Source organism: Bactrocera tryoni, chromosome 4 (assembly GCF_016617805.1).
Source record: "Bactrocera tryoni isolate S06 chromosome 4, CSIRO_BtryS06_freeze2, whole genome shotgun sequence".
Taxonomy (NCBI): domain Eukaryota; kingdom Metazoa; phylum Arthropoda; class Insecta; order Diptera; family Tephritidae; genus Bactrocera; species Bactrocera tryoni.
In genome coordinates this window covers 5,016,021-5,036,504 of record NC_052502.1, presented here as the reverse complement: position 1 = coordinate 5,036,504, position 20,484 = coordinate 5,016,021, and the positions used below count along the sequence as shown (strand labels likewise).

The 20,484-nt window shown below is 39.6% G+C and overlaps 2 protein-coding genes across 2 annotated transcripts in view; one reads left to right on the top strand and one right to left on the bottom strand.

The window, feature by feature from the left end:
* The first annotated feature begins 1,572 nt into the window (after window positions 1-1,572).
* On the top strand, window positions 1,573-2,276 carry LOC120775955. Its single transcript, XM_040106367.1, has 3 exons — window positions 1,573-1,712; window positions 1,776-2,017; window positions 2,088-2,276. The coding sequence occupies exons 1-3, from the start codon at window positions 1,592-1,594 to the stop codon at window positions 2,274-2,276; spliced, it is 552 nt and encodes a 183-aa protein (XP_039962301.1). The 5' UTR covers window positions 1,573-1,591.
* Window positions 2,277-2,335: 59 nt separating this feature from the next.
* Window positions 2,336-20,484, bottom strand: part of LOC120775330 (putative uncharacterized protein DDB_G0282129) — a 48,874-nt gene continuing 30,725 nt past the window's right edge. Inside the window, exons 2-7 of the mRNA XM_040105472.1 lie at window positions 16,980-17,403; window positions 16,371-16,504; window positions 13,438-14,653; window positions 12,687-13,268; window positions 6,573-6,698; window positions 2,336-3,689 (exon numbers count right to left, since the gene is read on the bottom strand). Coding sequence (XP_039961406.1) covers window positions 2,913-3,689; window positions 6,573-6,698; window positions 12,687-13,268; window positions 13,438-14,653; window positions 16,371-16,504; window positions 16,980-17,282 — 3,138 coding nt within the window. The 5' untranslated portion in view covers window positions 17,283-17,403 and the 3' untranslated portion in view covers window positions 2,336-2,912. The remainder of the gene's footprint in view (window positions 3,690-6,572; window positions 6,699-12,686; window positions 13,269-13,437; window positions 14,654-16,370; window positions 16,505-16,979; window positions 17,404-20,484) is intronic.

Genomic DNA, 20,484 nt, shown 5'->3' with positions numbered 1-20,484 from the left:
TGAAATATTTCTATTGCAGTCTTTTTTTTCAAATAACTCACATTTCTTAACAGGATTAGGTGCCTAGGCATGCAAACTGATGGACATTAATTTTTATTGCACTTTCAGACTTTATCTGTTGGTTTGAGTTCGTTAATGAGTGTGTGAGCTTAAAAGAGCACTTTTGTGAAGAAAGCTTGTTTTTGCGAGCTTTATAAATGAATGCTCTCTATTTACTCTATATACAGTGAACACACTTTTAACAGACAGCATCGGTGTGATAGAAACAGTACATTTTGTGAGACATCTCTAAAGTCTGATTAAAAAATATTTTTATGTATCATTTGAAGGGTTTCTTCTGTAAATAGAAAAGTCACACAGTTGCTTCCCAACTGCAAGTTTTTGCAAAGTTCTCTGACTGTGTGTGTTAATGAAAAACTTAAGGATGTACTCGGATAAAACTCGGAAAATGCGCAGAAGAATATTCACAGAACTGATATTTTGGCAAAGAATTATGGTAAAAGTATATGCATCTTCTGTGTACTTGATGATACTGAGCAAATTTCAAAGCTGTAATTAAGCGGGAGTACTTGCTCTGCTAAACCTTACTCTTCTTATACAAAAAAAAAAACAATTGTTGATAAATAAATTGGACAATTCTCTTTGAAGTTGTGAATTAATTCTAGTGATTTTTATTAGTCTTCTTCTTCTTTACTGGCGTAGACACCGCTTAGCCGGTTATAGTCGAGTTAATAACAGCGCGACAGTTGTTTCTCCTCGTTGCTATGTGCTGCCAAGTGGAGATTCCAGGAGAAGCCAGGTCCTTCTCCACCTGGTCTTTCTAACGAAGTGAAGGTCTTTATCTTTCTCTGTTTCCCCCGGTGGGTAATGCGTCGAAAACTCTCAGAGCTGGAGTGTTTTCGTCCGTTCGGAAGATATGACCTAGCCAGCATAGTGGTTGTCTTTTAATTCAGTGAAAATCATTAGACAATGTCGTCGTATATCTCATAAGGCTCATCGTTCCATCGAATGCGGTATTCGTCATGGCCAATCCGCAAAGGACTATAAATCTTTAGCAGAACTTTTCGTTCGAAAACTTGTAACGTCGACTTAATAGATGTTGTCATACATAGCAGGACGGGAATAATAATCACGCAAGTGAGAAAACTCCTCTCATAGCCGTTCTCTTGGGAGTGGTCAGAAACAATTCTTTTACATATGGCTCAAGCAGTTCACGACTTCCGGCCGTAGTATCCTCTGGGCAGCCAAAGAACTTCCGTTTGAAGTCGAGCTAAGTGAAGGCGAACCTCCTAAGGTTTGTGCGCTGGGATTGGGACCCACCACGCCAATGATAAATTACCAACAGCTTCGGAATGTTTATTAGTAAATCCAAAAGAAAGTATAAGGTGATATTTTTTACTTTTCAATAATTTTACATTTCTAATTTTTTATAATTTTCACATTTGTCTCTTTTTTATGAAATAACAGTTTATTCCCTAAAACCCAAAATCAATACCCTGTAGGCCTCATTAAAAACTATGAACTTCAATCAATATTGTATTTTGTTTGAACGAAAAACCCGAAAGCAAAACATAAACACAAAAAACTAGAAATGTTTCGTATACAAAAATTACTGCTCGAGGAATTTCGTGAAATTTACGAGCCTGTCATCGTGGAGAATCCATTCACACAAGTGACCGATAAAGGGCTGGGCATTAGACAATACCACATAGGTGGGTTCGCTCAAACAGTAGCAAATACAATATTTCAAAAGTTTTTTTTTTTTAACTACAAAGGTCTCACGCCTACGAAACTCGTATTCGGTTGCGACGACTTCGATCAGACCGATCTGGACGACGTCGGCTACCACAATATGGATCCGGAGATCGAAACCTTCCAATTGGTCAGTCTGCTGCCGCTGCAATTTCTGCAAGTGAAGTTCTTTCGCAAACAGGGACGCTGCATTATGCGGCTTTGCATTGTGGGCGACGAGGACAAGCCGATGTTCTTTGAGTTCGGCGGACACATGTACAAAAATGTGAGTAGCCTTTTGTGTGGAAGTAACATTATTTGTATGTACGTGTGCATATGCGTGTATCACTTTGCAGTTGTTCTGGAACACGTGGCGTGAGCGTATCGCCACCATACGCCTGGCGCAGCCCATACTCTTTCACATTTCCGGCTGCAGCCCGTTCTCAAGCACCGATGTGCTGCTCGAAGAGGAGGAGGTGCAGGCGCTGGTGCATTCGCCACCGCTTTCGATAGCCAGTAATTGCGTGAACTACAGTCAGCAATGATTATTGAAGAGAGTTCAATATGTGGACACAAAATACGATCATTTGAGTGTATGTATGTATGTATATGGTTTTATTACAAAGTTACAAATGTGATAACAATTGCTTGTGCTTAAGCTGCCTTTTGGAAATATATATTTTATATGTATTAAGGATACGAAATATTTAAATTTATATATTATATATTCTATATTATATACCATATGTACATAGACATATATTTTCTAAGCGAATTTGTGTGGAGCTCTAAGACTTCTTATTTATTTGTGGTTATTTACAGATATACTTCGTAAAATAGTGAAAGAGAAGACATGTACAATCGAAGTTTTGTGCATTTTTCGCATTTTTAAAGTTTGGAAAAGTAAATATTATTTACAATTGCAAGTTTATTTTACAGAAAGTAGCGTACGTCGTTAAAATAATCCTCTACAACTAAACTTAACACTAAGTAAAAGTTTTTCTGTGTACACAAACATTTTATATATATGGCTAGATAACTTAGCAAACAACGGACCGCAATTACTGCTTATATAATACAAATAATTCAAGTAAAATGTGGAACTGCTTAGTTCCCTTTACAGCTTTTATGCCTTCACCATTGAAACCAGAAAATTTCGCGCTTTACATGTGCCTCGAGCTTCAATTTCCGAAAGTGATGGTCTTATCCGAGTTCCTCGTCCCGCCACCTCCGCTGCCGCTATGGCGATTTCCGTTCTTCAGAATGCCATTAGTGCCACCATTTCCGGTACCGTTGCTCAAACGCATGGGTGGTGGCGCGGTGCTGGCCACCTCATTTATGCTCACACCGTGCAGCTTCCTGGCCACATTCTCATAATTCTCGTAACTGCTGCGCAGCGGACAGTTGCTCTGATGCTCCAGCAGCTCCGCCGATTTCTTGAGCTTGGAACGTGTCAAAGTGTGCTGTAGTTCCGTTTGCAGTTGGTCGGCGGTGGCTTCCAACGCAGTGCCGTTACTGCGTCTCGGCGTGCCAACGAAGTCGAATTTAGCCGGCTCACGCCGCTGTTGTGGCTGCTCGTATTCGCCGATTGTTATGGAGCCCGCGCGCAGTGTGCGTCTGTTATTGTTATTATTATTGTTGTTGTTGCTGTTGTCGTTGGATGCATCGCGTCCATTTGTGACTATATTCGTGCTGGCATAGCCGTACGACGGCCGTACACTACTGCTAATTGTTGTTGCTTTCGTACGTATTTCCACGTTGTCGTAATCGGGCACGGGGGTGGCTGGCGGCTTTGGCGGTTGTTCTGTGGGTGCTTTAAGCGTCGTTACGCCATTGTTGTAGCTGTTGCTGGTTTTCTGCGGCAATGGCTGTTGTTGCGCAGTGTACTTGTTGTTATTGTTATTTGTGTTATATTGTACCGGTTGATTTCGCGGCGGTGAGCTGGCAAACTGCGGCGGCTGTGGGGGAGTAGACAAGCGGAAACTCATTAAAATTGCTGATTATTTAAAATTTAAAAGCTGATTAATTAAGTAAATATGCATAAATATGCTATTGGTTGTATGTGTGTCTTGTTTTTAACGTAAAACTCTGTTGTATGGCCATTTATGCTGAACACCTCAAACTAAGCCAAAGAGGCGTGAGTGTCCAACAGGGCGTATGAGTGGTTTTTCTTCGTTTGTATTTTGCATAACATTTTAGCGTTTCAGTGTGTAAGTATGTCTGTGGATTCATTATCGGCGTTCGTGTTCAATGTCTAAATTTTTGTTATTACGAGTAAAAATATATTTTTATACTTTTGTGGAAGCGCTTGAGTAATCAGTTAAGTAAAACTTAAACATTAAAAAAGTGCATATTTAAATAAGTGTTTGTTTGTACTGGTGGGGGAACAGGTGTAATTATAAAAATAAATTGCATTGAAATGGCTTGTAGTTTTGCGCCACTTTGGAAATGTTTACTTTAATAAGTTTCTCTAAGGAAACGCTCCATTATTGCGAAAGTTTTTATAATTATGAGTATAGTTATGTATTTGTTGTAATAATAGAGGCTTTCAAAGCAATTAAGGAACCTCATATTTGCAGATACGTGATGTATTTTTATAGGGAGATAATTTTACGTTTGAAAAATATTTCGAGTTTATTTTCCAAAAATATATGTATATCATCACCTTAAATGCAAAACCACGTATCATCAAAAGCAAAAATCGAAAATCGCTCTTAGATATAATAACCAATATATTGGGTAGTCGAAAAAATCTTTTTCTAACTTCAACTTATTTTTTTTATATTTATACTAATAAATAAATAAACAAATATGTACCATTTTGGTCAACCAATTTTTGCCATTTTTCCGCTAGAGACATTATTACATCAGTGTAAATCGAAATTTCGAAATTTCCAGAACGGAAGCCAGGCTTTCGTGGCTTTCTACCTTTTTGTGTACAAGAATTTCAAAAAATGGCGAATTGCGGCTTTTTTTGAACAGCTGTAATTTTTTTTCAACTTCCTTGAATTTAATTTTTTTTGTTAAATGCAGCTTAAAATCTTATCAAATAAGAAAAGACTTTTCGACTACCCAATATAACAGTTTTATAACCAAAACTCAAATTTTGTTTCAATATTTTTCAATATAACTAAAACTCAATTTTTATGTTACGTTATTTCGCATTTTAGGTGACGATATATAAGAGGGAATCTGGGAATCGAAAAAATATTACGGATATTAAAAGCTCCGCAGGTGTAAAATTTTTGTAATCCATTTAATCGAACGCTGATAACAGCGAACGGGAAATTCCTCAATCGAAAGCATGCCCAACTGGCGTTTATGAAAGTGCGTATTGCTGCTATTTCTACTAGATGTGTTCAAAAAGCATCGCGAATTTTGTGTTTTTTTTTCAAACATTATTTATTTATTCATGAATATCTATTTTGTCCCCTTCAAAGTAATCCCCATGAGATATTATACACTTGTGCCAACGGTTTTTCCAATCTTCGAAGCACTTCAAAAAATCACTTTTTTATCTTCTTCAGCTCCTCCTTCGATGCCGTCTTTATCTCGTCAAGAGAAGCGTAACGTCGTCCTTTCATGGGCCTCTTCAGTTTAGGCAACAAGAAAAAGTCACGGGAGACCAGATCTGGGGAATACGGTGGCTGCGGCATCATAAGTGTGTTGTTTTTGGCCAAAAAGTCGTGCACAAGCAACGATGTGTGAGCAGGGGCGTTATCGTGGTGCAAAAGCCAATTTTTGTTCTTCCACAAATCCGGGCGTTTCTGGCGGATTGCTTCGCGCAAATCGCGCATAACTTGCCAATCGATATGTTTAGGTCCTCAGCAACTTCTCTAACGGTGATTCGACGATTGGCCAATACCATTTTCTCCACTTCATTAATTTTTTCGTCTGTTGTTGAAGTGCTCGGGCGTCCGGCACGCCCTTCGTCGTTCACATCTTCTCGGCCTTCTGAGAACATTTTGTACCACCGATAAACGTTGCTCCGGTCCAAGGTAGCTTCTCCGTATGCCACAGTCAACATTCGGAATACATCCGCGCACTTAATTTCGTTTTTCACACAAAATTTGATACCGGTTCTTTGATCAATTTTTTTGAATAGGTAAAAATCGAAGACGATCCAAAACACGTGCAAGCAAAGCAGCTGTCAACCATCACATGAACATTCAAAATGGCCGAGCTTGTCGGCATAAGTGAGAGACATGGGTACCAACATAACGCCACAAAAAATTCGAAATTCGAATATACGTAAACCGCGAAAATTCAAAATTCGCGATACTTTTTGAACACACCTCGTATATCTCAATCAATTACCCAATACATTACTAATTTTGTGAAATTTATGATATCAGCGGCAATTATACTGAGCTGAATGGTGTTGTTATTTGATGAAGCTCACACTTTTGCCGGAAATAGCACAATCTTTGACGATTTTCATTGTATTTGATGGGTAAACAATTGATAATTCGTGAGATATTACTCGCAAATTACTTGTGCTACAGTCCCAGTATGAAAAATGAGCATATAAATGCACGTACATTGTGTGGATAATGGCACCTTAGCTTATGAAGAAGTGTTACTAAGATCACTTTACATGAAACGACATGTTCTTTGGTACATATTTGCAATGGAAATGGAATTATAATGTTCTAGCAACCAACTGGGGTTATGAACCCGACAGCGGTACTTTAGAGGATATACATCTTTGCGTACGCTATTTGATACTTTTATCTCAGCGCCTTTATTGAACTACCTTCGTTTAAGATTTTGTATATTATAGGTGAACTATTACTACATGGCCTCACTTTAAGCTCATAATTAAGTTCAATATGGCTTACCGGCGGTGGTATCTGAAACTGCGTTCCATTTGCTATAGGACCATTGTCGTTGCGCAGCATGCGACTGGCGCGATGATTGACATCATCCTCCATCATGGTAGTTTTGCGCAGCGCCTCTTGCCGTTCCTGCAGTGGAGAGAATCAAAGTGGTGGTCAATAAAATTAATTTACAAGCTCATGCGATGCAAAATAAGGCGAGAAAGTGTAAAGGCAAGCAATTGTGAAGAGATAAATATTAATAAGCATACATGCTTTAATTACTCGCGCGAACTGTGTGGCCACATATGTTTAGAAATGCATACATATGTACGCCAACACATATTCGCCGCCTACTTTAAGTGGTTGTGCCGTTAGCTTACGTGCCTCGTAGGTGCTGAGTGTGACGAGACTGCGGCCGCCGCGTGCGGGACGCATTGTCGCGTAGAGCGACTTTTCCTCGTCTTGTTGCATGGCGGATACCGTACGCGCTTGATGTGTGCAGTTGTTGACAAAGCGTCAGCTACTAATTAACTGTTATTAAGTATTGCAATAGATATGCGAGAAGCGTTGCCGCTTAATGTTGAATTTGTCGACGCGTCGATCCGCGCGGCAGCAACTGATTGACTAACTAAGTGATTGGCGCACTGATGTTGACTAATTGCAAAAGTTTACACTTTTCTTCACGCTGATTGTGAAAGCACAAAACACAAAAACAAATACGAAAAGACAAGTAATGCTCGCTCGGTATGAGCTTATGACACCAGTGAATTTGTCAATTAATTTTTCACTTATTTAATAACAGCAAGAAACAATAAATTAGAATTTGATTATCGCGCACTTCTTGTTGTTGTTGGTAGTGTTAAACAACTGCTTGCGCTGGAGTGACTAATTACTCTGTTTGGCTTTGATGTTCTGCAGCGAATAGAACATGCGCAATGTTGGCAAGAGCGATGTTGGAAAACAACAAATACAACGGAACTGCAATTCTCAATTTGTCGACTAGATTTTTCGAAATTTTCCTGTATACAGTTTCACTCTTACTACAGCGGGCGATATTTGGTTGCGCGCGCGATAAGATAACGCGCACTGCGATACATACAAATATGGATATGTATGTGAACGCTCTTAGCGCACGAGCAAATAACAACACTAGTCAAATTATGATATACAACTTATATATGTGCTGCACTGCATACGTGCGCGCTTGCCGAGAAAATACCCTATATTTCCATTGTCTATGATTTTGGCCAATATATTCGCTATTCGCTGAAACTGTGCTTTGGCAGCGTCTGTTGCTGTTGTTGCCTCACCGCACGGCCGATTCAAACTGAAGGTGTGCTTGACTGCCAACAAGCGCGTTCGCCTACAACATTCCATCAGCTGGCCACACAGAATGATATCATTGTTTTTACTTAGTATATGAGCACTCGAATGCGCCGCGCCGTACACATGCGGAGTCTAGGCTTCTTCGCAAACAACTCGAGTTTAGCGCGAAGTAAATTTGAAAAAAATCACAGCACAAAGATAAAAACCAAAAAAAAGCGCAAGTACATATGAAAATAAATAAGCGAAATATTTATTTATAAATATTGCTGTGCAACCACAACAAACACCTGTTATATGCCGATGCACACTGACACTCAAACACATGTCAAATAGACGCTGCGCTCTAGGCAATCAGCGCTCGAAGCTTGTTGTTTGTTATTTTGTTTTTATTTGCTTGCTTTTATTTTTATTTTCATATTTATTTTGTGCATACAGCGATAGACCGACAATATAATATTTGTGTATACACGTAGTGGTACAAGAACAATGCGACTGAAAAAATCAGTTAACTGCACACGTCGTTTCGCTTTAGAATAATGCGCCAAAGTTAGTAGCAACTCGCTTGCAATTGTGCTTACAATGGGACGCGGTGCGGCTCGGCTCGGCTGTCGTGACTGTGTACCCCCAAGCCAAAACAACAGCAACTGATGCTCAGCGCTCAGCGTTAGCAGTACATCGTAGACCCTACGCCACTAGAAACAAACGGCGCATTTAAGTGCGCCACTGCTAAATGCTAAACGCCTCTGTGCGCACAACAGGCGTGTGGTAGCGGCGATGCATGCAGCTATGTGCTGCAGTTAACTTCTTGCTCCTTCATTCATTCACTCAGCAGCGCTTTTCGCTTGGCTTGTTCGTTACTCACATATCAAACTGCTGTTTACCGTTTACTGTCGGCTATGTGACGCTCACAGCCATTGTCTTCATAGGCGGGTACCTATGCGCCTAGCCAATTCCTTCAAGCTTGCAATGATTATTGTTAGACGGAATGGCGTTTGGTCAGGTGTTTTCGGGTACTTGTATTTACTAAGGTGTATGGAGTTAGCTTAGGATTGTAGCATACTCAGAACATTATTTAAATTAGATACTTATAAACTTATAAAATAACTGTGGTGTTTTAGCTACGCACAACATTCTAAACATCTATACGGTTGGGTCAAAAATAAACAATGGAGTTGGTGCGGGAATATACTGTTGAAAGTTAGGCATAAGGCAACCTTTTAAGTTGCCGGACCACTGCAGTATATGTATTTTAAGCAGAGGTCTTTGCTATTACGAAAGCCGCGAAGCTAGCCTATAATACACCTACAGGCAAATCCAGAGTCAACACCTACGTAGACAGCCAAGCAGCAATCAAGGCAGTAACCTCGTATCACATATCAGCCAAAGGTGTCTTTGGAAGCAAGGCAGCAGTGGAAAGTGTTGGCAGAAGTAAGCAACTTCACTTCTACTGGGTACCAGGCCACAAAGGCATCGAGTGCAATGAAATAGTGGACGAGATTGCCAAGAATTGTGTGCGGTTAACATCCGAAAACGTGATCAACATCGGGAAACCCATGCATTGTCTATACGACGATCTTGGTAAAAGCATGATAAAGAAAATCAAAACCCGATGGAACGAGCAACCTGTGTGCAAAACTGCAAAGCGATATATCGGAAGTGGCAAAAAATTCCTATTGGCAGTCGATGGAAGAGACTGTGGGAATACTAACTGGTCACTACCTGGTGGCGATACACGCTCGCAAGAAGGGGTTAATAGATCGAGAAGAGTGCAGGAACTGTCTAGAGGAGGGCACCAGGGAAACAATGAAGCATTTATTGTGCACTTGTCCCACATTGGCTTACGCTGTAATCATCTGGGATCTCCACAGCTCCACAGTGTGATACAATAGAGGAGGTATCGATAGTGAGGCCGCAGATTATGTCGAAATTCGCGCCAAGCGCAGGCATCCTAAACGATGACCACTTCCTTTGGATTTAGCAAGTGAACTTCATCTGATATCGGAATGAACCTAACTGGTCTATGCGTGGGTTATTGGCCTACCAGATTGCGGATGTCTCGAATCTCATTATAAAAGAATTTGAAGTTTTTAAGTTTTTGGTCCATCGCCTAATTTTATATGGAAAAATTATCTTGTTTTGAGATCTGCAAGAAAGATATTCGTGTAAAATCTTGAGCGTATTCAATTTCAGTAGTGAGTAGTAAAGTAATTGTCAACGTACGCGAGCGAGAGCTGGACTTTTAATAGTATAAAAAAGGCGCATATATCTCGTATAAATTGTTGAGGCTAATATTAAAGAATTTTTTAAATTAAATATTGAATATTAGCATATTTTTTCTAATTCTCAGTTTTGGGATGTCATAATGAGTCATCATTTAAAAACAGATAGAAATGCTATAAACTCATGATGAGTAGTTCATCGTGTTGTTCATTGTTAAACAGTTTGGGCAACTCGTTATCTGCCATTTAGCATGTGAATATTTGTACATTAAGATGTATCGAAAATATTTGTGACTTTTATTATTTATGTTTAATTATGGCACAGCTCTTTGAGAAGAAGTATCGTGTTCTAAGAATTTTGCAATTGATCCTTTAGGCTTGTTTGTAATATTAAATAAAACAAGAAAAAACGTTAACTTCGGCTGCACCGAAGCTAATATACCCTTCACAAGTGCATTTCTTTTAGTAACTATGTGTTCAGTTTATATGGAAGCTATATGCTATAGTAAACCGATCTAAACAATTTCTTCGGAGATTACATTGTTGCCCTAGAAAATAACCTGTGCCAACTTTTGTGAAGGTACATTGTGAAATGCAAAAGTTTTCCATAAAAGAACTTGATTCCGATCGTTCAGTTTGTATGGCAGTTATATGTTATAGTTATTTATCGGCAGTTTCGAGAAATGAGCAGCTTCTTGAAGAGAAAATGACTTTGGCAAAATTTCAAAACGATATCTTAAAAACTGAGGGACTAGTTCGTATATAAACAGACAGACGGTCAGACGGATAGACAGATAGACGGGCATGGCTAAATCGACTCAGCTCAAAATACTGATCATTTATATACTATATATATTTTATAGGGTCTCCGGCGCTTCCTTCTGGGTGTTACAAACTTCGTGACAAACTTAATATACACTGTTCAGGGTATAAATATATAATTAATTAGCAACCATAGACAGTCACAAATTTTAAACGTCAACCCTTTTTTGTTGCCCTTTTAATAATAATGAGTTAAAAAATTCAAAGTTCATAATTATTAGTTTGTCAAAAAAGTCTTGCGGTATTTTCGCTAGTTGGCGCTGAAAGCGCGTAGTTCTAGTTTTATTCGTCGCATCGGGTCATGATATACCTTTTTGGAAAGCTCATTTCACGCGCTAACACGTGTTTGATTGATTGTCGTTTCTTTTAAGTCTTTCGTGAGTTAAAGCGTCGCAAACATGGAGCAAAATAAAGAGAAAATACGGTATATTTTACAGTACTACTACGATAAAGGCAAAAATGCATTTCAAGCCGCCAATAAAATTTGTGCAGTTTATGGACCCGATACAGTTTCCATTTCCACCGCACAACGATGGTTTCAACGTTTTCGTTCTGGTGTAGAGGTGGTCGAAGATGCGCCACGCTCCGGAAGGCCTGTCGTCGAAAATTGCGATAAAATCGCTAAATTGGTCAAAAGAGACCGGCATAGTAGCAGCCGTAGCATCGGTCAAGAGCTGGGCATGAGTCATCAAAAATTCATTTCAATTTCAATAAAAATAAAAATACCGCAAGACTTTTTTGACAACCCATTATTTTACTCAAAGTTTCGTAACAGGTATCAACCCTCAAACATTTTTTCATAAACCATTCGAGTATTATACTCAATAATTCAAAAAAAAAATCGCCCCAGCTCCTCCTTTCTCTACTGTTTGTATACGATGAGCGTGATGGAATTTTATTACGGTCATTTCTAAAATTTCACTTAAAAAATCGCCCTACCCTAATGTACACATTATTTGTATAGATAAATAGCCCTACTCATTTGAAGGTATGCGGTTTACATTTTCTAAGCTAATGTAAATAGTATTGACAAATTGTTTCTTATTTCTATTTGCGGTTCGAACGCCAAACAGTACATAAATAATCATTAAAGTTGATAAATATTAACAAACTAACGAACTCGTTGGTACACACTTCATTGAATACACTTGTGCATAGGCATATGAGTATGCGAGAACTTATACCCTTCATTAAAGTTTTAAAAAATAAACAAAACTTTGTTCCACAGTCCAGCAGCTTGATATTTAAATGTCTTACTTAGATGGGCAAGGAAAAAACATAAATAAAAAACCTCTTCCGTACAAGAACTTGGTTTTGCTCGGGCAGCTACCTAGAGCCTACAGTGTTTCGATATTAGCTAGTCTGAAAAATGAGCACATTCTTGGGAAGAGCGCGTGAAAAATCTCGATATCGATATCTCAAAAAATGAATGACTGGTTCGTATATATCTAGACAGACGGGCGAACGGACATGGTTAAATCGACTCAGTTCGTCACGTTGAATGAATTATTATGGTCAAGCGTAAAAGAACTATTAAACTTAGTACCGGGTGGAAGGCTACAACCAACGATTTTCATTCATGAGAGCTTCTAACGAAACCAAGGTCAATTAGCTGAGCTCATCTGTCTCCATATCTAGAATTTTCCTACACAATGTATCAATATATTTCTTAGGCACAAGGTACGCCAAATTGAAAAGCGTCACAATTGTTGTGAACTGCGTAAAGAGGAGATGAAAATGAAAATTGTGACGCGCTTACAACACTTACCTTGCGTTCAGTCTCTTGGAACCCGTTTTTGAACATGCGCTGGTGGGCACGTTTAAACTCGTCCATCAGCGCGCTGTGCTGATCACCAGCGCCAACACCGACACCGACACCGGCAATAGCTGAGGTACCAACTGTCGGAATGTTTTGACTACTGCTGTTGTTGTGGCTGCTGTTGTGACTGTGATTGTTGCGCTCGCTGCCATTAACATTGTTGCTAGCAGCGCGAGCACTCAACGCGACTGTCGTAGCTGTGGAGGCCGACAAGGGCGCGGGCGCAGGCGCGGACGATGTCGTTGGGGATGTTGGCGGAGCAGACAATGAGAGCGACGATGAAGAGGGCGACAGTGGCGTGGTGTGATAGTGCGGTTGTTGTTGCTGTTGTGCCTTCAGTGCCAGCGGCTGATGGAGCGTGTTGTGATGATGAAGTTGCTGCTGCTGCTGCTGTTGTTGTGGCGGCAGTCTACACTGGCTGTAATGGTTCTGCTTGCCGTTGATGTTTATATAATTGCCTTGGTTGTGCGCGTTGATATTGTTGTTGTTGCTGGCATTGTTATTAGCAGTTGCCGCGTTGAGTCGCTGTTTCTGCGAGGCGATGCGAAAATTAAGCGTGCGGCGCGTTGCAAGTCGCGTTGCGTTGCGTGTAGATTGTTGAATTGAGAAATATCGAAAGTTGGTTTTTGTTATTTTTGTACATTATGGCTTTCGTAATTTACTTACACTCGCTGTTTCAGTTGCTAAATAATTCACTTACCTCTTTGCGTTTTTTCAGCTCCTCGGTTATGGCACTGGAGAGCGAGCTGCTGTCGGCTTGGCGCGTGTTGCGGTAATTCTGTATACTTTGCTGTTGTTGCGACTGTTGAAATAGCGTGGTTTGTTGTTGCGGTTGCTGTTGTAGCTGTGTGCTGTTGTTGCGTAGGCATTTGTGGAATTCCGGATGCTTCGTTGGCGTTGTGTGGCTGGGCAAAGAATGTGTTGGCTGCAGCGTGTTGTGGCTATAGTGACTGTTGAATTCAACGCGCTGTTGCTGCAACTGTTGAAATTGCTTTTGTTGCTGTTGCTGTCTTTTTGCCTCGTCCGCCTGTTGACGGTGCACTTCCACCGTCACCGTTCTGGTCTCCCGTTCCTCTCGCGTTACATACGAAGAGCCACTGGAGTTCATTGGGACCATTGGCGGTGGTATCGGTAGTGCTTCGTGTGAGCCGACGGTGTTCACTGATCTTGGTATGCCATACTCACTCGCTATTCGTGAGCCATTCGCTACCGGTTGTGTGCTACTAACGAATGTGTTGTTAATAGATGTGCCCTGCTCCGACAATTTAATAATAGTTTTATTGACTTGTTGCTGGCTTCCGATTGGTTTCTTTTCCGGTGCATCTCTATTATGATTGTTACAGCCGTCTTGGAGATCAGCGCGTCGCTGTTGCTCGGCGTAAGGTGCTGCTGCTCCTGGCGGCTCATTCCAAATCGGTGCGGTCGTCGTTTCCTCGCGCACCGCTGTCAAACGCTTTGACTTCGCATCCGCCCAGCAAGGGCTTTGATCACCTGTCACCGAACTGGCCGAACTGTTGTAGCCGCTTGACTCGCCCGGAAATAGATCGCATCCGGCTGCTTTGCGTACGGCCATCTCCAATTTGCTAGCACTTTTCATTACCGCCACCGCCTCGCTGAAGAGCACATCGGAGAAGTCTATGCTATTGACACTGAGTATTTGATCGCCCTGTCGTAGACCAGCTTCGCGTGCCACACTCTTTTCTTTGGTGAATTGCACAAAAATTCCTGGTTTCCATTCGGGCCCCTTGCAGATACCCAGTCCGAGTTTTGTACGTGGTGCTACGTCAAGCGTGATATTGACCTCTTTGTTGCGTGTTTCGCGTTCGGGCGCGACTTTGTAAGAGCTCTCAGAGGAGGCACTGCTGCCGTTTGTGAAAGTCTTTACAGCGTGCCAAGACAATTTGTCTGCGTCTTTGCTGTAAAATAGTTGTAACAGAAGTTAGATTTTAAATTCAATAAAAGCATAAACATAACAGCGCAAACCTAATCGATAAATATTTTTTCTTGGATGGGTAGAACCTTTTTTATGTTCGTGTGAAGTTTCATATCGATATGCCTATTAGACTGTGTTTATACCAACAACAAGCTTGCTTGAAATTTTATATTTCCTATCGAATCACTTCTGTGACAGAAGTCTTTTGGGGAGTTTTCTTTATCACCAACATAAGTAAATGAGTGCAAAGAAACACTCAGTGAAGGTCGTAAAATAATCGAAAACTTGTCCAATCGTCCATCCACGTCGGTTAATAACGATAAGATCAAAAAAAGGCATTAGAGAGATAGCAGAGGATCTCTACTCACTCAACTCCCTTGTGGATCAACTCACCACATTTTGTTTAGTCTTTATAAATTAGTAAGATTGATCAGGTGGGTAGTCAGTGTTTGAACAAAGCTTTTGCTGAGCCTTTGTATGACTCTTTGGGTACGGGAAACCTACATTAGCCACTTACATACTTTTATCCATAAATGGCGACTTTAATTGTTACAATATTTTTAAATGTTAAAATGTAGTCTTAGAAAGTCAATTGGTTTTCTAATTAAGGGGTTACATGGGTTTACAGGTTTCAAAAAAAAAATTATTATCGTTAATTCTACAACATCTCTACAATATTGTTCTCAATTTACAAGTTGATCAGAGTAATGGTTTCGGAAATACTGCCTTGAGAACTTGTGCGCTCGGGGCTAGCTAGGCTAAGTGCACCGTCTTTAAACGCGTTTTTCCCGAAACTGTTTAGCAAGATTTCTCCAGAACTACTCTACCGACGTTCATTAAATTTTACACAGATCTTTGAGCTACAATTCTTAAACACTTGGACGAAAGATTTTTTCTGATTACAATGAAAAAAAAATTAAAAAAAAATGCCGCGAAATTTTCAGTGAATTTTTTTTCCCCTTCGTCCAAGTGCTAAGTTAAGGTTTTAACTAAAATACCTATTTTTCTCTCTTTTCGCCGAGTTTAAAATATTTTTTTCCAAAAATCTTAGAACTTCTTTGTAATAAGTAAAAATTCTAATAAAATATTTAATTTTTTATACGAGAAAAAAATTGTTGAAAAAGGTCTGTTTTTTTATTCGAGGAAGAACATGTAACCTCTTAAGCAGTTTCTTGCAGGTTGAAAGGAAAGCGCATGAGCGCAGTACCGAAGGCAGTCGCACTTAGACTTAGGTTCATTCTGCTCTCCGGCTGTTTCTTCAGAGAAACAAATGTGACACAGTCCGACTAAGTCAGTTGAATCGAATGTGAGAATAGCGACGATATAACAGAATATCTAGTGTCACTATTCGAATGAAGCCACTTAGACTGTCAATAATTTAAAAGGCAATACCAACATATACTATACATATATTTTCTGGAGTTCTTAGTACAAAAATTTTTGAAAACTTTACAAACAGATAGATGCTTCCTTTATAGCCATTTGACATGTATTTTGGTTGCGATATATTGTGTGAAAATTCGTTCGACGTAGTGCGTGCTTTAAGCTATTATGTCAAATTCGTATCTTTTTTTATTTTTGGAAAAGTATCGAACGCTAATTACTATTAAACTAGGTTGACCGACATTGTACCATATCAATTAAAAATATTCGAAACTTATGGTGTAATAAACAGTTGTTTAATCGGTTCCGCAACTTACTCTTTGATCGGCAACATTCCCACACTCCTCACTTTCATGGTAATTCTATCCTGGTTGGTTATGAATTGTATGATCTCCTTGTGAACGGCGTCGTCTACGCGAAAGCCATTTATTCGCAGAATTTGGTCACCAATCTGCACAAAAAAATAAAAAGTGAAACATAAAATAGTAGTTAAAATGTTAACAAAAACATACGCCGGCGCATGCGTTGGTCAAATATGCGGGTATGAATGTGTTTACGGCAACGCGAAGTGCCGTTTGAAATGCGAGAAGCGTTAGCTTTTGTCTAGAATGTACGCAGCCGCACGTGTGCCACATAAATTTTCACAAACAAACGGCACAGAATGTTAACACACATTCGCACGAAATCAGTAAGCGCTTTTTACCGTACAAGCGATAGGCCCGACGTACGTGTCGGACGCACCCACGTAGCGACAGCTTGTCTTATTTCACTTTAACGACAGTGGCAAACTCACGTTTCTCACTTTTTCAGATATAAATTGCTATCGCTTTGCTTGTTTTTTGGCTTCTTAGGTGTAATTTAGTTGCAGCAATCGCTCGAAAGTGGAGCAACTTGAGGGGCGCTGCAACCCAAATTCGCATACTTACACGCATTCCCTTAAGTTCGGCCTCGCTGTTCCGCTCCACACTTGAAATGAAAAATCCGGTGCCAAACTCTTTGCCACCGCGTACGGTGAACCCGAACGACGGACTGGTGTCGGGCGTGACCAAAATGCGGCGCGCATGCGGCCGTACGAGGCGCAGTATGCGCAGGCGTGTGCTCGTCACGGCCGCGGCCGCCGCCGAGGAAGGTATGCTCATGGCGCACCAGGAAGAGGTAGTGGCCAGTGTCATAACGTCACTCGACGAGCTCGCCGTGGAGCCTTGAATGCTGCTACAATCGGTCAACATGTTATACGCTGCTATCTAGCCTTGTGCCTCAATAACTGTCTTCGTATGTGATGTTGTTGACGTTGGGGGAAAATACCCGCGGTATGTGATGCTGCTGAACGTGTGTTGTTTCGCCGATTAACTGCAAATGGAAATTCGAAATTTGTTATATGGAATTAATAAAATGTGCTGTGTGGCAGCTGCGACGGCAGCGGCGTCTGAAAGGCGTAAAAATGTTCGTGATAAAGAAAATTATAAATTGACTAAAGCGCATCTGCAGCTGTGCCATATTATTTTTGTTGTTGTAAGCGATAAGTTGTTGTCATGGCAGACTCGGCAGCCGACAATGAAATTTCTCCCGCACAATTGCATTTACAATTGCTGTTGTTGTTGAAATTATTGGCGCAGCACACAGTTGTGCGGTGATGCGTTTGGGCTGTTTGTGCAAGATGCACATCTGTGCACCAACATGAGCTCAGCGCCTGCGGCGGCGGTCTATGGCGCAGGGTACAAATTGGCAGCGCGGTCTCACAAGCCTCGTCACTAAATTTGCAGCTGCATTCAGGCGATTGTTGGCGGTCTTGTTGTCGTCTGTCAATGCCCGCAATGTTGTTGACACCCTCACCGCTATTAATGTCCGTCCACCAACATGACTTTTCGGCAATCGCGGTTGCATGCAGATGAATGCCCACATTAGCAACACCTTCAATGTATGCAACAACAACAGCAATGCAGCACACCCAGAAACTATAAAATTTAAGCTGCGGCAATGAGGGCGTAGGCTGACCAAGTAGGTTGTTCGCAAACCTCATTTTCATTAGCAATTAAAAATCAATATGCAGAGGATTAAACAATTGCTTACTAGTCTTCGGAGAATGTCCGCATTAGGTAATGTGCGAATTTTAGTAGATTAAGAGGTGAGTTGGTGGAAAACTATAAAATTTTGTTGATTCTGTAAGCGATAACTTTTGCATTTGAAGAATATAAATTTATTAAATAATTGTGTCGAAGACTATGTGGTAGAAAAGTTGATAAACCTTGTTTCATTTAATTTATCTTTAATGCAGTATTTTTCGAAGTAAAAATTCTTGAGTATAACTCTTGCCTAACGCTAAAAATAAAGATTAACTTAAGTGTACTTTACAGCTAAAATAATATTTCGCCTATTATATAAAAATAAAATCTGAAGTGTTTACCATATTCAACTAGTCCTATGCTAACTTAATCCTTCAAGGATAGCTTCAGATCTTTTCTATTTTATAAAAACTTGGTCGAGAAAATAAATACTTGGACTAAAACGAAGAGGCATTGCAAAAATTATATACATATATCCGAATAGGCTTGTATTAAGTAAAAATTTATGAAGAGTTATCAATAAAAATTTGTTTTGAGAAGATTTTTTCTTAGCTTGGCAAATTTTAATGAAATCTTTACTGTAGATATTGTCCTCGTATTAGTATTTTATTTAAATCGACTTTTAGAAACTGCTTTCAGTTCACATGCCTTAATTACTTTACTGCCACACAACATTTTTGAGACTTAAGTCCATTTATGTTACTTCAACATATACTACTACAGGTTAGGTGAGATTATATGAGTGACACTCAAAATATAATCGCACTTGGAAATTGCACTTGGTCTATTAATTACCAGTTTTTATGAAGCCAAAGTTTATTAGGATCTTATTATGCCATTTTTTGCTAATTGAACTCGATGGCTGACGGTGCAAGATATATGTAAGTTGTTTAAGGCTTGATTTCAAAATGGTGGAAGACTCCAGAAAAACATTAGAGCTAAAGATTCTACCACCCTCTTTTTCCGTACAAATCTTTCAATATGTTGGATATTTTTAATATAAGCGCCCGCACATCGATTGAATAATAATCAATTAAAAGCTTAGAACCAGTGTAAGGCAAACCTAGCTGAGTGTGAGGAGCTGACTTCACCTCTTGTAACTTGCTTTGAGCCAGAAATGCCTTTCAACTGTGTTTATTTGCAAGCTCAAAACTTTACGATTCTTTGTGCTGCCGTTTTGACCACTACCATACATACATATATTTATTTTGTTTTTGTTTTTACTATATATTTTCTATGCAATATTTCTGAAGACAATCATCAAATTTTATAAATACAGGAATCACAACAGGATTGATTGTGCTCCATTGAGACTTATCAATATATTTTTCAATAACATAATTTGTTAAAAATATTCTTCAAGTTTTCCATAACTGCATTGCATACGTCCATAGTGACTTAAGGATTGACTTGTAGATTCTAACTTTATTTTCGAGACTAAGTTGTGATCGCTGGCCTAAAAGTCAGTACATTTACTATTACATTTATTTTTGTATCAGATTGCCTACTTATATCTACAACTCTATTTTTCGGCTCGACCTCTACCTAATTCCCTGATTGAATGAAAATGTGCTGAGATAACATTGATTCCGAAACCCAATAAAACTGTCCTTCTTTCTTTATATCGTCGAATTAGTTTACTCGCGATCTTCTCTAAAGTATTTGAAAATATACTTTTAAAGAGAATGTCACATGTTTTAGAGGACGAAAATATATTGCTCTATATTTGGTTTGGAAGGAGACATGGAACACCTGAGTAATGCCATTGAATTATTAAAACTATTACGAGTGCTTTTGAATGCAAGCAATACTGCGCAGGGGTCTTTTCAAATGTTAAATAAGCATTTAATAAACTATGACATCCAGGTTGCTTCATAAAATAAAAAAATGGCCTCCAGCGCTTTACTATTTACTTATGAAGTCATTTTTCAGTGACCGTAAATTTTAGGCCCAAGAAAAGGTGCATTTTCTGAGTTGTATTCGATTAATGCTAGAGTTCCGCAAGGAAGCGTCTTGGGTCCCTTGTTATATACAATATTTACAGCTAACCCGCCGTTTATCAATGACTTAGGACAAACCTATGCTGATGATACGGCATTTATTACCACAAGTTTTAGCTATAATGACACCTCACATTATTTACAAGAACAGCCTTATATTGTCGAAAAAGGGCTAAAGAATTGGAAAGTGGAAGTAAATAAACAGAGGTCTGTTTAAATAACGTTTACACTAAGAACCGAAAAATATCCCTCCGTATCTGTAGTATATCGGACAGGTTGACCGACATTTTCAATAAAAAGTTGGCAATTAGACCTGAAGTCCACATATTCGGTATCTGGCAGCTTGAATAGTTTTCGTCCGACTTGAA